Below are 17393 nucleotides of genomic sequence, written 5' to 3'. Positions count from 1 at the left end.
ATTCTTGTATCTTCTGAAATGAAATGAAGCCTGGCAATTAGGAGAAGGTGGATTGTGCCAAGCAGTCTAGTTTCAAGTGACTGCAGGGAAGGATGAAGGTCTCGCCGGTCAAAAGCGCTGAAGCTGTCCGGAACTGTCAATTCAGGATCCATGGATCTTCCAACAGGTAATGGTGGAGAAACAGGGTCCAAATCTATGGAGGTTTGTAGGAAAGCTAAGAGGATTATATAGTTCTTCCCAGCCAGATTTTGCTTTCTGCAAAAAATCCTTGCATCAATAATGGAAGGTGTGAAATGGCATAAGGAGACCTGGGGCCAAGTGGGAAGAGTGCATCTCTGGGATGTCCTGGAGTAGTAGGCCAGGGCAAAGTAGCTTCTGGGACATTTTGAATTGATGTGGCTAAGTAAAGAGGTCACAGCAAAGGCTGGGCCTCGGATTTAGAAAAAAAATCAACTCCGCAGAACTATTGTTTGAGAGACCACTTGTGAGGGAGCAATATCATTTCCGCTTAGCTTGTGTCCACTATCATGTTTGGATTTCCCAGGATGTGCTGCTATAACAGGAAACGCTGGGATGACATAGCTCATTGCCAGCCAGACCCTGAGGGCTTCTGCAACAAAGGGCTGTGAAGATTCTCGTCTCCACTTTGCTTGTTCGGCACCCCGGACTACATTGACATGTCCGGTCGAACTTGTAATAGTTCCTACAGGAAGAGGAGTCCTGAAAGTACTGCAAAACTGCAGAAGTACCGGGGCCTCCCAACTCCTGTAGAACATTGATATGCAGGATGTGACTCTTGATCAGCGTATGTGCCTTGGGCAGTCTTCTTTTCCTGAAACATGCCCATGCCCCACCCTATCAGGGAAACGTCCAGGGTCACAGCAGTGGCTACTGCTGGAGTGAGGGGCGCCAAAGGGGCTGACATTGTGACATGAAGAGACATCAACCACCACCGGGTCTCTTTGCAAGAACTGCGTGATGAGAACTCATGGCAGGTGCATCGGGTAGTTTCTAGTAAGACCACTGAGCAAAGAGGAGCCATTGAAGAATCTCGTGATATGCATCCTTCTTGCGAAAGTAGAGTAGCCAGGATTGCTGCCGCGAATCAAAATTCCCAGCACTCTACAAGACCTCTGCTGCTGTAGCTTTGTTCTTTTGACACCAGTGAGCTGACGTGTTGGTGGAGTAACTGAGACTCTTCTCGGCTGGAAGACAGAGTGGAAGTGTTGGAGGTATCTAACCTGCTCCTATAAAAACGGGTATGCCATGGCGAAGCTTATAAGGCAGACTTTTCGGAGTTGATTTGTAATGCCTAATTGATGGTGCAGAGTGTCAGAGTGTTTTGTAGTTACCCAACGTCAATTGATGCCTGGTGGTAGTGGTGAGGAGCCAATCGGCCCAGGTATGGAAACACCCTGGAAACCCAGATGCCTCTAGCGTGAGCTGGGACCACACACTGCCATGCATTTCGGTGAACACTCTGGGGGCTGTAGACCAAAGGGCAGGGCTCGAACTGGTAAAGGTTGGCCTCAGCCGAAATGCAGGTGATCTCTGGAGTGTCTGTTCATTTTGGCGTGATAGCACGCGTGATCCTTGAGATCTATGAAGCATATCCAATCGCCTTTCTTTAGGAAGGGAAGAATGGACTGAAGCGTGATCATTTGGAACTTTCTTTCTTTTTACTTAACTGGTTGGAGGTGTTGAGGTCCAAGATAGGTCCCAGTCCCCTGTTTCTTTTGGCTACCAAAAAGAATCTTGAGAAGTTCCCAATCCAACTTGGTCTGCTGGGACTGGTTGGATTGGACTCTTTTTTCTTTCAGCAATTTGTGGACTCCTCACGATTACTTGTTCCCTGAGACTGGGGGAACATCTGGGATCTTGTTTACAGGAGTGGAGGGGGAAGAGGAACTGCATAAAATATCCTCTGGAAATGATGCTTTTGTACCCATGTATCTGATGTTATGTTTAGCCTGGCTTGGGTACAAAGACAAGCTTAATTCCCTGACTGCCCCTAGAGTCGGGAACAGCCAGGCCCCCATTCAGGGCGCTTGGTAGGGCTGACCAGAGAACTGACCCCTGTCATCAACCCTTGTTGCTGCGGATCCCTCTGCCACGGGCGCCGTTTTTCCAATTATAACTCTCCTCTGCCTCTAGAGGGGTTTTTCTCCATGTTTGTCCTGGAAAGCGGCCTCCTACAGTTTTTTGAACCACATCTCCCCTTGGGTAGGGGCCGAGTAGGGGTAGAAAAACGGACTCCAACGGCAGATAAGGTCTTGCCTTCCTGCTCACACCTGCGTAAAGTTTCCTTTTACTTTCAGGGCCCAAATAGTGATGAGAGCCATCCATCGGGGTGTTGATAAAGGAAGACTTGTAAAGGGTCCTCCACAGCGAACAGAGACGCATCCAGGCTTGTCTTCGGAGAGCAATCAGCTGCATAAGATATGAGACGTGATGGACGAAGTTTACAGCTAAATTTAGGTAGCGAGCTGTGCGCTGACTTTGCTCTGTACACTCCTGGGCAGCTACCATACTATGGAGAGTGTCTCCTAGCTCTTTTCAGATTATTTCTTTGTAGTCTCAGTGAAAATTGGGTTACAGTAGTTCAATGATAGTGAGAGAGAAAGTCGCTGAACTAAAACATTATTTCCCATATCTATCCAAGCGTTGATCCTAGAATCTCTGTTAGGAGGATGGATAGAGTGCAGATATTTCCCTAGACACTCCCTTTTGGTACCTGCAGCTACCACTATGGCATCAACAGGCACTCCCCTTTGTCAAGAAATGGCTTGGTCCACTGGGGCAGACATGAATTTATTTGGCAACAGAGGACAGGTTCCATGGCTCCAGTGACCTCCTACGCCTTACGAGATCAGCTCCATGAGCTCGCCAAGTAAGACGGAGACACCCAAGAAGTGAAGTGCTGAGACCCAAAAGTTTTTCAAGAGCACCGGACTCGGCCCCTCAGTAGGGGTCTTGGATCGCCAATCGCCCCTCTCTGACAAAGCAGGATCTCTACATCTCCGCAAAGGAGATATCCTCAGAGGGGGATTGAGGGGACCCTTCTGACTCATCCAAAGTCCGTGGTCAGATGTCAAGACTCTGGGGGGAGCTCCAACTGCCCCTCTTGCACAGTCTCTTCCCTGGGCACCTCCTCAGTGGGGATCTGGGGAGGTCTCAGAAAATGCAGGGACGCCCAGTGGGGAAACCACAGGCTCAGGGTCACTGCGCTTAGGGGTGAAGGAGGGAGGGATGTGATAATAAAGGTGAGATAAACAACTGACATGGAACATTATGGTAAGTACATAACTTCTTTATGTGAAGTTGTTAAATCTCGACGTTTACTCTCACTGATGGGTAGCGTCCCTAGCACCCTCAATCTTGGGTGGCTCATGGAAGTATGTTCTTCAGTACCGTGGAACCAAAGGAAGACCTATCCCTGGAAGCCTTATCTAGTTTGTAATGTGTGATAAAGGTACGAGGCTTAAACCAAGTGGCTGCAGCGCAGATATTGTCAAGGGGCAATTTAGCTTGAAAGAGAGAAGACGTAGAAACGGCTCTGGTAGAATGAGCCTTAGGTTTGTGTGTCAACGGCATGCTCGCATTCGCATAAACAAAGGATATACAATCTGATAACCATTTAGATAAATTTGTTTTAGCCACTGGATTACCTTTTCTGGCTTCTGAGAAGGATACAAAAAGTTGATCTGATTTTCTAATATCCTTAGTTCTGTCAAGATAAAATCTGAGCTGTCTGTGTACATCAAGTTTGTGCAGCATGTATTCCAACTTGTTAGAGTGGTTGGGGAAAAAAGACTGGCGGCTCAATGACCTGATTGATATTGGATTTAGAACAGACCTTAGGCAAAAATGAGGGGGTTGTTCTGAGAGATACTCTATCAGCATGGAAAATCATGTAAGGTGGTCTGACAGATAATGCTTGAAGTTCTGACACACTGCGGGCAGAAGTAATGGCCACTAGAAAAATAGTTTTCCAGGATAAATATTTCAGATCACAAGAAGATGCTGGTTCAAAAGGGGGAAGAATACTATGAGACAGCATAAAGTTCAAATTCCAGGGAGAATAGGGAATTTTGACAGGAGGTCTCATGTGAAGAACACCTTTAAGAAAAGTTTTAGATAACTTATGGCCCATAATATTTGAGCCGCCAAATCCAAGGTGGAAATTTGAGATGGCAGCTAACTGGACTCTAACTGTACCAGCTGCTGCTCCTTCCTTAAAAATCTTTGTCAAACATTCTAAAATGGATGATAGCAGAGCTTGGAAAGGGTCAATTTTCTGTGTGTTGGCCCAAATTGAGAACCTTTTCCACTTACTGCCGTATAATTTCCTGGTGGATGGCTTGTGAGAAGACAAGATAATTTGTCTTGTATCTTCTGAAAATGAATGAAGCCTGGCAATTAGGAGAAGTGGATTAGCCAAGCAGTCAGTTTCAAGGACTGCAGGGAAGGATGAAGGTCCCCTGCCGGGTGCGTCAGAAGGTCCGGAACTGGGTTCAGGATCCATGGATCTTCCAACAGGTAATGGTGGAGAAACAGGAACCAAATCTGGTGAGGCCAGTAGGGGGCTATGAGGATTACAGTCCTTCCCAGCGATTTTGCTTTCTGCAAAAATCTCAGTATCAATGGGAAGGGTGGGAATGCATAAAGGAGACCCGGGGGCCAAGTGTGTAAGAGTGCATCTCTCGGGGGATGTCCTGGAGGTGGTATTAGGGCAAAGTAGCTTCTGCATTTTGAATTGATGTGGCTGGCAAAGAGGTCACAGCAAGGCTGGCCCCATTTGTGGAAAATCAACTCCGCAACTATTGTTTGAGAGACCACTTGTGAGGGAGCAATATCGCCCTGCTTAGCTTGTCCACTATCATGTTGGATTTCCCCAGGATGTGCGTTGCTAACAGGAAACGCTGGGATGACACAGCTCATTGCCAGACCCTGAGGGCTTCTCAACAAAGGGCGTAAGACTTGGTTCCACTTTGCTTGTTCAAGTACCGGACTACTGACATGTCCGTCTGAACTGCAATAGTTCCTACAGGAAGAGAGTCCTGAAAGTACTGCAACGGCAGAAGTACCGCTCTCAACTCTAGAACATTGATATGCAGATGTGACTCTTGATCAGTGCATGTGCCTTGGGCAGTCTTTCCCTGAAAATGCCCATGCCCCACCCTATCAGGGAAACGTCCGTGGTCACAGTGGCTACTGGAGGAGGGGGCACAAAGGGTCTTCCGATTGTGACATGAAGAGACATCAACCACCACCGAAGGTCTCTCTTGCAAGAATCCGTGATGAGAATCATGTGGTGCATCGGTAGTTTCTAGTAAGACCACTGAGCAAAGAGGAGCCATTGAAGAATTCGCATATGCATCCTTGCGAGTGGTATAGCCAGGATTGCTGCCGCAATCAAACCTAGCACCTACAAGACCTCTGCTGCTGTAGCTTTGTTCTTTGACACCAGTGAGCTGACGTGTTGGTGGAGAACTGAGACTCTTTCGATTGGAAGACAGAGTGGTAGTTGAGGTATCTAACTCTGCTCCTATAAAAACGGTATGCTGCGATGGCGATAAGGCAGACTTTTCGGAGTTGATTGTAATGCCTAATTGATGGCAGAGTGTCAGAGTGTTTTGTATTACCCAAGTCAATTGATGCCTGGTGGTAGTGGTGAGGAGCCAATCGTCTAGGTATGGAAACACCTGGAAACCTAGATGCCTCATGTGAGCTGTGACCACACTGCCATGCATTTGGTGAACACTCTGGGGGCTGTAGTGAGACCAAAGGGCAGGGCTCGAAACTGGTAAAGGTTGGCTCCCAGCCGGAAATGCAGGTGATCTCTGGAGTGTCTGTTCATTTTTATGTGATAGTACGCATCCTTGAGATCTATGAAGCATATCCAATCGTCTTTCCCTAGGAAGGGAAGAATGGACTGAAGCGTGATCATTTGGAACTTCTCTTTCTTTACGAACTGGTTGAGTGTGCTGAGGTCCAAGATAGGTCTCCAGTCCCCTGTTTTCTTTGGTACCAAAAAGAATCTTGAGTAAGTTCCGAATCCAACTTGGTCTGCTGGGACTGGTTGGATGACTCTTTTTTTCTAGCAATTTGTGGACCTCTACGATTACTTGTTCCCTGAGACTGGGTGGAACATCTGGGATTCTGTTTACAGGAGTGGGAGGGGGAAGAGAACGGTATAAAATATCCTCTGGAAATGATGCTTTGTACCCATGTATCTGATGTTATGTTTAGCCTGGCTTCTGGGTACAAAGACAAGCGACTCCTGACTGCCTCCAGAGCCGAACAGCCAGGCCCCCATTCAGGGGCGCTGGTAGGGTTGACCAGAGAACTGACTCCTGTCACCCTGTTGCTGCGGACCCCCTCTGCCACGGGGGCGGCATCTTCCATTATAACCCCCTCCTCTGCCTCTAGAGGGGGTTTTTCTCCATGTTTGTCCTGAAAGGCTCCCTATGCTTTTTGGAACCACATTCCCCCCCCCTTGGGGTAGGGCCGAGTAGGGGTAGAAAAACGGACTCCAACGGCAGATAAGGTCTTGCCTTCCTGCTCACACCTGGGTAAAGTTTCCTTTACTTTAGGCCCAAATAGTGATGAGCCATCTAATGGGGTGTTGATAAAGGAAGACTTAAAGGGTTCCACAAAGGAACAGAGACGCATCCAGGCTTGTCTTCGGAGTGCAATCAGCTGCATAAGATATGAGACGCATGGACGAGTTTACAGCTAAATTTAGGGTAGCGAGCTGTGCGTTGACTTTGTCGGCCACTCCTGCAGCTACCATACTATGGAGAGTGTCTCCTAGCTCTTTCAGATCATTTCTTTGTAGTCTCGTAAAATGGGTTAAGTAGTTCAATGATAGCAGAGAGAAAGTCGCTGAACTAAACATGTATTTCCCATATCTATCCATGATCCTAGAATCTCTGTTAGGAGGATGGATAGATGCAGATATTTCAGACACTCCCTTTTTGGTGGCTGCAGCTACCACCATGGCATCAACAGGCACTCCCTTGGTCAAGAATGGCTTGTCCACTGGGGCAGACATGAATTTATTTGGCTTGTGAGGGACAGGTTCCATGGCCTCCAGTGACTCCCACGCCTTACGAGAGATCAGTTCCATGAGCTCGTCATAAGACGGAGACACCCAAGAAGTGGAAGGTTGAGACCCAAAAGCCTTCAAGAGCACGGACTCGTCCTCAGTAGGGGTCTTGGACTGCCAATCGCCCCTCTGACAAAGGATCTCTAATATCTCCGCAAAGGAGATATCCTCAGAGGGGGATTGAGGGGACCCTTCTGACTCATCCAAGTCCGTGTCAGATGTCAAAGACTCCTGTGGGGAGTCTAACTGCCTCCTCTTGCACAGTCTCTTCCTGGGCACCTCCTCAGTGGGGGGATCTGGGGAGGTCTCAGAAATGCAGGGGACGCCCTGTGGGGGAACTACAGGCTCAGGGTCACTGCGCTTAGGGGGACTGGTAAACGAAGAAGCAAACATAGGAGCTTGAGGGGAGAGGGAAGGCCGAACTGATGCTGACGTCTTGGGAGACAGGACTCTCCTCATAGCATTGAAGGCTCCATGGCTCCAACGAGGAGTAGTAGATGGACCCGAAAGGGCCGTCCGATCCTCCCGCACCGAAGCCATGGGCTCCGAGCCCAAGGTAGGAGCCGAGCTCATCCGAGCTGAAGCCCCGAGAGGAAGAGTCGGCACCGACAAATTGGTCCGACTATCCTCCCCGGACCCAGTGGGTGGGCGTCGGCTCCTAGAGTCCTCGGTTGGCGCTGAGGATATCCGAGTAGATGGAGCCAATAACACCAGTGCGGGTATCGGCTGCAAGGGTTCGACAATCATCGGTTCAGGTTCCTTTGGCTCTGAGGGGCCAGTATGGCTCAGAGGAGGAGTAGACAAGTCCGGTTCAATGGTCTTCAGCACCGACAAGCTGGTCAGGGCCAACAGCAATTTGGCAAGTCCTGGTACCTGTAAAAGCTTCTGCACCAGCCGATCCATGTCCAAATCCGAAAGGCTGACTGAAGACTTAGATGAATGCACCGAAGGTGCTGACTGGAGCAGAGGAGAAGATGGAACCTCAGAGACCGGCTCCAATACTGGGAGCTGGCTCCGAATCAAAGGGACACTCGGTTCCGAGGTCTGTGGAACCGATGACCCTCCCTCTGAAGATTTTGCCTTTTTGCTACTTTGGGATCTGAAGATTTTGAAGATTTGGAAGACATGCTAGTACCTTCATGGCTACTCAACACCTCAGAAAAGGAATGCTGCAGCAATCCCCTGTCAATTAGCGTCCTCCTTCTCTCCAAGAGGACTCTTGAAGAAAAGGAATGGCAAATGCTGCAAGTGTCTTGAAGGTGTTTAGCCCCCAGACAGTAAACACATTGAATGTGTCCGTCAGTGACGGACATTTTCTGCCCACAATCTGGGCATTTCTTGAATCCCGATTTAGGATGGGACTTTTCCTTGTCATCCGACATAGTAAATAGTAGAAAACAAGAACCAGTATATTGAAACTAATACAGTGAAGTCCTTACTTTCCTTGTAAAGACCCACACTAACTAAGGAAAGCAACTAAGCCCAAACCGGGTACTATCTATGACAGTTGCACTATAAATTTACAAATACAGGGCTAAACAGGCCCACTGAGAAAAAACCTGACTAAAAGAAAAGAGAGATTATTAACTCTAAATAGGGCTAAAAGGCCCAAAAAAAAACAACTAAGCCAACAGGGCACTAACTATCAGAAACTACTGATGCTATTATTAAAATTTTCAACACTAACACTCAAACTGTCTATATGAAAATATCTAAGAGAAAAAAGAAATTTTTTTATCAAAACATGCTATTTTTTTTCCACAAATGGTCCGAGCTAGCTGAATCACCGAGATCTCTCCTGCCGCAGCAAACTAGATCTGAGGTAATTCCAGCAGTGCATTTTGGGATAACGGGCTTGGTCTCGAGCTACTGGCAAACCTTGAGCTTTGCTATCGGCCGTGTTGGAGCCGAGGATCGGCTCCGAACCCATCAGTGAGAATAAACAGTGAGATTTAACAACTTCACATCTCAAAATTTAAATTTTTTTTTTTTTTTATTCAAGATAGATCATCTCAGGTTTGATTCTCAGTGGGTCTAGATCACTTTGTTGAAAGCATAACTGAGCAAATGCTTATTCATCTACCCCCACCCCCCCCATTATATATACCAACTGCAAGATCACACTACATTGGGGAAAAGGGCAAATTTGTAATGATGGCCAACTAACTCCCTTCCCTACAAAAAAGTTTTGATTATGTAAACGTTTGATGAAAGGGTGTTCGACAATTAGGACTCAAATAGGCATTTGCGGAATTAAGCTTTCAGTGAAGTGATAGGCACCCTTCTCGGCTGGGGTGCTTTCTGCACAGAGTCTCAATGTCCTCCCTGTGTTTGTGTAGGTTTCCTCCTGGTGGTACAATTTCTTCCCATATTTCAAAGACATGCAGTAGGTGGATTGGACACACTAAATTGGGCATACGTGTGAAAGTGTGTTTAAGGGTGTGCTATGGAAGAACAGCCACGGCAGGGCTAGCCACCCAGCTATATGAACCTTGGCTGCAGATGATTGTCACTGTTGTAGTGGCAAACCAAGCCCATGTGCAAAAATGGGAAAATTGGGAAAAAAGGGTTGTGGATGGATGGATATACCAAGAGCAAAAAATACTTTTATACAGAAACATGTACTTTGAAGTCTGAATTTACATGTGCATATTTTGCAATACATAAAAATGACAGAAACATTACGTTTTTTTCTACAAACAGTATTACCTTTTTGTTTACTCATTTCATAAGAATATGTCAAGGATATTATTCACAAACATACTGACCTTGTCAGTCTGAAAAGATGTCAAAAATACATTTTGTGTAAGCCAAACATGAAAAAGAGAGCACTCAAACAGAACAGCAATACAAGACTACTGGTGGTACCAAGCAATAAAGGACAATTCTGCATTACAGCAACTTTCTCAGAGTAATATATCATGACCCTTAGCTAAAAAAAATTCAACTTATGAGAGAGTTACAGCTGTAACAAAACATGCAAAACTATATATTCATGTAAAGTAGCTGAGATGCACTACAGGCCTTGGCTGAAACACACACTGAAGCCAGGGAAGGAGTCATATGTACAATGACAAAATATTTCAGTATTCAGAAACAAATAGAACTCTTAATTTTGATACAAGAACTCAGTAAAGTATTCTGCCATTGTTGAACAAAGCATACTCATCAGACGTTCAGCACATCACCCAATTTGAAAACAAGGGAATAATATAAAATGTAAGATTCTGGCAGTAAAGCCATGTGAGCTAAAGCCACTGAGGCAAGTCTTTGAAAGACTCTCTGACACCCTTTGATATTTCTGTTGTAACTTTCAGATATAAACAAAAAATTCCACCAAGACTATAATTCTAAGCTCAGGCTTTCTAGTGAAGCACACCCCTGAATTTGGCACACAACTTGTGCTGCTTGAAAATATGGAAATCTAGCAATGACAAGTTACAACTCAATTTTTTTTTTTTTTAACTTCTGATGAACTACATAAGGTTTTAACATTCTGCTATACTGACAGCTTAGTAAAAAAGTATACTAGGCTACTACTGGGTTCTACATACTCATCAGAAGTTCAAAGTAACACTCCAAATGGAAACTGGTTGCATTACAAAATGTCACACTGTAGCAATTAACACTCCTAAACATACTGATATCATCCCTGTGTGTAAAAGGCCATGGCTCAGCCCCCATTTGACATTTCATAGTGTAAATTTCAGGGACCATATAAGGTTCTGATTTTATCCCTCCATGCTTCAGTTTAGTCCTACACTAAATTTGATCCCACTTCATTAGCATTTCACACATTTGGCATGTTAACTATGACATATTACAAATTCGAAAAAAAAAAACATTTTCTGGTAAACTATTGAGGATTTTTACTTCTGGTATAATGACAAAATGTATTCTAGGCCATTACTTACTCAGTATACTAAGCAGAAGTTCAGCATAGCACCTATCATGAAAATAGAATATAATGTGAAACGCCTGACTGTCGCACTTAAGCTGCATGCAGTAAAAGCACTGGGGCCTACCTTTGAAAAGCTCTATTACCATTTCTTTGACATTTCATTATGAAATGTTCAACATCAACATGGTGTTAAGCTAGAAAACACACCTAAGGCCGCCATTCTAACCACATTGCCCTCTGTGCAGCACACCACTAAATTAGACACCATAGCTTTAGTTGCTTAAAAGCATGGCATTGTAGCCATGGCATGTTCCAATTGAAAAAAAATGTAAAGTTTCTGCGAAATAATTAAATGTGTTTTACTTCCAATCTGAAGACAATTCCATGTAGAAGTATGCTAGCTCACTAATGAGTTTTGTGCACTAATTAGAAGATCACAGCTATATTCCCAATACAAATTGGGCATAATGCAAAATATCAGCCAGTGTCAGTGAGCATCTCTAAACATACTGATGTAATGCCCATATGTAAAAGACTACATCTCATATCTCAGTTCCCTTTGAGATTTCATTACAAGACTTTCACAGAATAACAAGACTGATCAGCTATAAAAATTGCATAAGATTCCTATTCTAACCTTAGGGGTTTCACTGTACCACTAGGCTAAATATGACCCCACAAACAACTGACAGGTAAAATATGGCATGTTGCAAATGAAAGCAATATATTTTGTTTAGTAAAATATAGAGGATGCATGCTTTGGATGTAATGGCAATTCAAAAAAGTATTCTAGGCCATTACTAGGCTCAGAGTACCAAGCAGAAGTTCAGCACAGTACTTACAATGAAAGCAAAGTATGATATAAAATGTAAAACTGTAACAGAAAAAAAATTAACTAAAGCCACGGGGACCTGATTTTGAAATAATAAATCTCTGTTTCACTTTGCTATTTCATTATGGAACTGTCAGGTAAAACACAATAGGACATTCAACTGCAAAATATGCTTATGTTTAAGACTGCAGTTCTAAGCTCAGAGCTTTCACACTGCAGTATATCTCTGAATTTGATGCCATAGTTTTAGCTGCTTGAAAACAAGTCATTGTAGCCATGTCATGTTACAACTGGAAAAATATTTTTATGGTGAAATTATACAGTGCTTACTTCTGATTAAATGATGCAGTTTTGTAGTTAATAAATGTGCTCTGTACATTGAGCATATATTCAAAATAACTCTCAGTGGAAACAAGGTATAATGTAAAATGTCCAATTACATGGGACAAAATATAATTACTAGTGAAACGGTCTTCCATTTCTCTGCATTCCTCCAAGCAGTTCATAGTTCACAATAAAATTAAAGTAAAAAAAAATCATAAATGGCGTTAATATAATAAAAATACTCAAAGCTGGCCAAAGGCATGCAATCAGTAGCAGAGCAGAAAGAAAGATTGGGAAATGTACAGCATTTATTAGAAATGCAGCAATGCAGGGACACACATTTGAAGAACTGTAGAGTTTAACTTTTGAACACCAAACCAATAAGTCACAATACATTGGCAGCATAGGCCCCAGCTCTGTTTGAATTTGCCAAAGCCAAAGGAAACAAACTAGCAAACTGGGTGCTACTAGAAACAGTAAACATGGCTCAAGACCACACTTGTCCAAAGCAATACTCGGGAGGAGCAATTCCTCAGACATTCTCAATAAAATCACAAGTGTAAAACGTATGGTAGTCAAGTCCAAAAGCATAAAAAGTTGACCAAAAGCCATGTGCAATCAAATGACACTATCTTGGATTACACACAATACTGACACATGGACATAAAGAGGATGTGGGAGGGTGAAATCCCTTGCATAGGGAGGATAAATGCTTTCTAAACTGATATCGCCTTCAGCTTTTTTGGGGGGTGCACCGTGCAAGGAATTTCACTTTCACTTTCTTGTCAGTATGTTATACCTTCATTCCTCACAGCAGATCCTCTTTGATGTCAAATATTACAGCTGGGAAAAAAAGTCTACCTTCACAATTATCTCATATAAGCAACTTTACCAATTAGTAGTTATTCAACACTAATCTACTACTCCTACTTAAAAAAAATCTCATTACCTCAGTTTCTGTCATCTCTGCCAAGATTTCATCTTCTTTGAAAACTCTAATGTCATAGTCTTCAGATCCTACAAGTAGCTGCAGAAAGATGAAAGAAGATTTTCTAAAAACTTGATTTCTAAAATTTAAAACAAATGTGCAGCCTATTTATCTATATATGCCATCATTTTTTCCCTCTGGGTGTTTCCTTTTTGACTTACCAGATTAAATGTTTTTGGTTACATACAGAACAATAACATACAACTGTATGACAGTGAAACCAGCTGACAGATGAACAATAACATTTGTTTTCTGCTGAAAGACTAACCCAACCCCACCCCTACCATTACCCACCAAGTACCATGATCATATCATCACAAAAACTACAATGCATTAAATTGGAAGAATGATTTCTCTTCTGACTTGACTATTTGACCATGTAGCATACACATCTAATCTAAGTTCCTTCACCTAATATGCAAGCTGAAGAGCAAGCCACAAATTGTAGTAGTTATCAATGGTCTCCAGAAAAATCAGTGTATGGACTTGTACGTAAATAGCAAGATCTGAAAATTCAGGATAATATTCAGCTGACAAATGGAAACTGCAAAAGTATATTCTTTAACATCTTACTTATCAACCATTTTATGCTAATATGCACTGCACTAGTCATTAATGTTTTTAAATTACTTCCTTACTTTTGAGTCTTTCATAGTCTTCTTAAGTTACATCTTCAGTTTTTAGAAGCGTTTACAGGGTAAACTATTCAACTCATCATTCTCCAAACCTAGACATATCAGGAACCATAGGCTTACTCACTGTTCAGAAATCTGACAGAAAAATTAACCAGTTTATTGTATAACAAACCCTGATGGAAACCAGACTGAATTTATCTGTTGATATCAAGCAGGAAAATTATACTCACTTAAGTTTTTCACTCCGTTTCGAGTGGCAAAAATGGTCCCTATACCAACTGGAAAGATCAGAAAATGGAGAAGAGCTCATTTTCCCAAGAATTCCAGTGATATCCGAATAAAAAGGATGGGCAAATACACAATGTGCACTCCAAGTAATATGTGGAGTAGCACAGAATGAAAGTCTGAATTTCTACATTCAATAGATTCCACAAAGAAACTCAAAAAAGGTTATGACCCCCAGGGTTACAAGAGGTCATCATCCAAGTGAAGCCATCTGCTACATGAGAAAGCAGAATACCAAATTATACATTCCATCTTTTTATCACAGATGATGATAACATCTACAGCACAGCATAAGATAACTTTTATATAAAATACAAGTCTGCTCCACCCTCCTCAACCACAACACTATTAAAATAGTTACTGTTCTTACAAGTTTGGAATTCATTAAAAACATACAGAGCACTTTACTCAGTTGCCATGTAGAAGTACTGGTTTCAAGCAAAAGTAGAGTCTTGGAAGCAGGATGAGAACTGGAAAGCAAGACAGCTTTGCTCTTATTAAAAAAAATCTCACTACTTTTTCTTGAGTAAATATTGATGTCCTTGTATGTAAAAATCTCAGTACTAGACAGAACCAACATTTTATTTAAGGGCTGGAGGTAATTTGTGATACTGTGAGATATAGTTCTGATAATAACAGTTAGTAAAGTCTTTTAGTAAAGACAAGTAAAGGAATCACTGGAAGAGTAGTAGCATTGTGAAATGATAGCTACACTAGGATTCCTGAAAGTGTTTGAAAAGCAAATGTTACAAGGACTCGGGGGGAGGGGGGTACAAGCCAGATATATACCAAATGCTAGAGCCAGGACAGAAATATGGACCACAAGAGGGACCAGCCAGAGGTTCTCACTCTCCTCTCTACTGTTTACCCTCTTTAAAGAGCTCCTAATCCAAATAATTAGACTCAAGTAAAATAAAATTAACTATATTTGGAGTACATGATCTGCTGAACCTGTGCGGAAACCACTTCTAATTATCAGAAAATGTGCACAACAGTCTTCAGTGTCTATCACTAGCAACTGAAATGAATGGTTCAAAGTAAATTCTGAAACAACTTTTGGCATTAAAGGAGTTTGATTTTAGACAGAATATGTCCAAATGGAATACTATATATATGGTGACTTGACTGTTAGGCCTTACACTTCAGTAATCTGCCTGGCAGAGAATTTCTACCAGCGAGAAAAGTTTTGTAAGATAAAACACTTAAGGTTCAGGACTTCCAAGATGGCTGTACATGGAACAGCAGCTTGATTAGAGCTCTCCCAGTATGAAAAACTGGGAAACTGTTATAAACAGAAGAATTATCAGTTTACATAAAATTCAGTAAGTGGTTAGTAATTGCAAAGAGGACATCTTGAAAAAGAAAGATGAAATCAGCTGGAAAAGAAAAAGCTCTAGCTGGGAAGCACCTTGCAGATGTTCAGCGAAAGAAGTTCAAGTTTCAGTCTTAGCAAAGGGGGTGGCTTCCAGTAATTTAGAAGAAAAAATAAACCAAATGCACTCAGAGGTGTGTAAAGTAAGAGCAAGTTAATGGTAATGGGGTGATGCATAAACATAAGCAAATATTTTTTGGGGGGGTCTATAGCAGGATGTCACATTTCAGTCAACTGCCTCATCATCTCTGTCTATTGGTTTCTTATTTGTTTTTGAGGCTTGTAACAAACATGTTGCCTCTCACTGTTTATCACCTATATGATATTTATATGTCTACACTTATTTGACAATTGAAAATAGAATAATGTGCAATGCTGTGTGATGAAGTTACCATCATTTGCATGATGTTTCACAGTTAGCTAGGAAGATAGGGTTAAGACTGTGGAACTGTATTCTTTCACTTTCATTACAGCTTTGATATTTGACTATATATTTATACTTGTAATCAAGTTGTCTTTCTACAATACAGTATGCTCCGGATGAAACTGGAAAGACACTGTTTGGTGATCAAGTGCAGAGGAAGCAGTAGCCATAATGAATGTTTCTTGCAAGTAACAGTATTTTTTTTTCTTTCTACTACACTCCTGTGCTGATTTTATCTGACTATTTAGATGTAATTTTCTAATAAATGTTGAAATATGCTCATATAAGAGAAATTACTTAGATGTTTTATTAGATTATTTAACACTTAGTATTTATATATTATTTCTTACTTTCAAGAGTATTTAAATACAAATTCTTATATTTAATACAAGGTATGACATAATACACATTTCATATCAGAATTATTTACTTTTTATAATTTTCTCATAAATGAGTTTAATAATATTGAAATAGTTACAGCACAACTTTTAGTAATTAGTACTGTATAACGTAATGGAGATATAATATATCAATTCTTTGGCACCAGTGCCATTATTAATTTGTTTCTTAATTGTATAAGTAAAGATATATCAATGAGACTTTTGATGTTTTCTATTTACAATGTAGGATATAAAATAAAACATGATAATTAATAGCATACATAAAATTAAATATTAAATGTCGGAAGTGGCATCATGAAAATAGGTATAATTTATAGTACTCATAGAAATGTATGGAAAATACGGTAAAGTCTATTTTTGAAGTTACTACTGGTTTGATAATATTTTCACATGAATTCAGTGTCATGGTAGACGGATAATATAACTTCAGTAGTCAATGCTGAATGTCATATCCATGGAAATAAAAAGTACCGAACTCAAAGTACATTTTTGAGGAAAGGATTATATAAAGTATTCTCTTTGATATTCATGGCTTTAAGGGTTATGTTAAGATGGGTTTGATATCCAGTTTACTGAATTTGAAATCTCCAAATCAATCATAATGGAAAAAGCTATTATCACATAAATATGGAAGCATGAAAGAAGAAAGTGGCAAATGAGACACCAATCAAGCTCTATTGTTTATATAATCTAATATAATAAGTTATCCAAGCTTAAACTTTTTAATTATATTTGCAGTAATACATTTATTATTGAAATATATATTAACATGTAATGTATATTTTACAGTCCGTTAAGTCTCACAAAACTAATTTTATTTTATTAATAAACAATTTTGGAGAGTAGTTAATCTGGGTAACTAGATTAAACTAGGAATTTATGTATCCACCAAGCAGTGGATTTTATTTTATTATTTGTTGATGATGTACTTTATATCATTTTACTACATTTGTTTTAAATGTTTTAGATTTTCAAAGCATATTTTTTAAGCAGAAAATATTCAAACTTCTATAACAGCTGGCTATTCTCACATAAAAATAAATTCTTATTTAACAGTTGAATATGAATTCTTTAAGATAATGCTACTTAATGTGAATGAACTCAACAGCAGAAATAAAAG

At 41.4% G+C, this 17393-nt stretch overlaps 1 protein-coding gene across 1 annotated transcript in view; it reads right to left on the bottom strand.

Moving 5' to 3' along the window:
* Positions 1 to 17393, bottom strand: part of BBS2 (Bardet-Biedl syndrome 2) — a 1992563-nt gene that overhangs the window by 1420368 nt on the left and 554802 nt on the right. Inside the window, exon 5 of the mRNA XM_044079541.1 lies at positions 13118 to 13195. Within this exon, the coding sequence (XP_043935476.1) occupies positions 13118 to 13195 (78 nt within the window). The remainder of the gene's footprint in view (positions 1 to 13117; positions 13196 to 17393) is intronic.

The sequence above is a fragment of the Protopterus annectens genome, chromosome 8.part0, assembly GCF_019279795.1.
Source record: "Protopterus annectens isolate FY-2018-M chromosome 8.part0, PAN1.0, whole genome shotgun sequence".
NCBI classification, from domain to species: Eukaryota; Metazoa; Chordata; order Ceratodontiformes; family Protopteridae; genus Protopterus; species Protopterus annectens.
The sequence above is the reverse complement of the archived record's forward strand: the minus strand, read 5'-3'. Positions and strand labels throughout refer to the sequence as shown.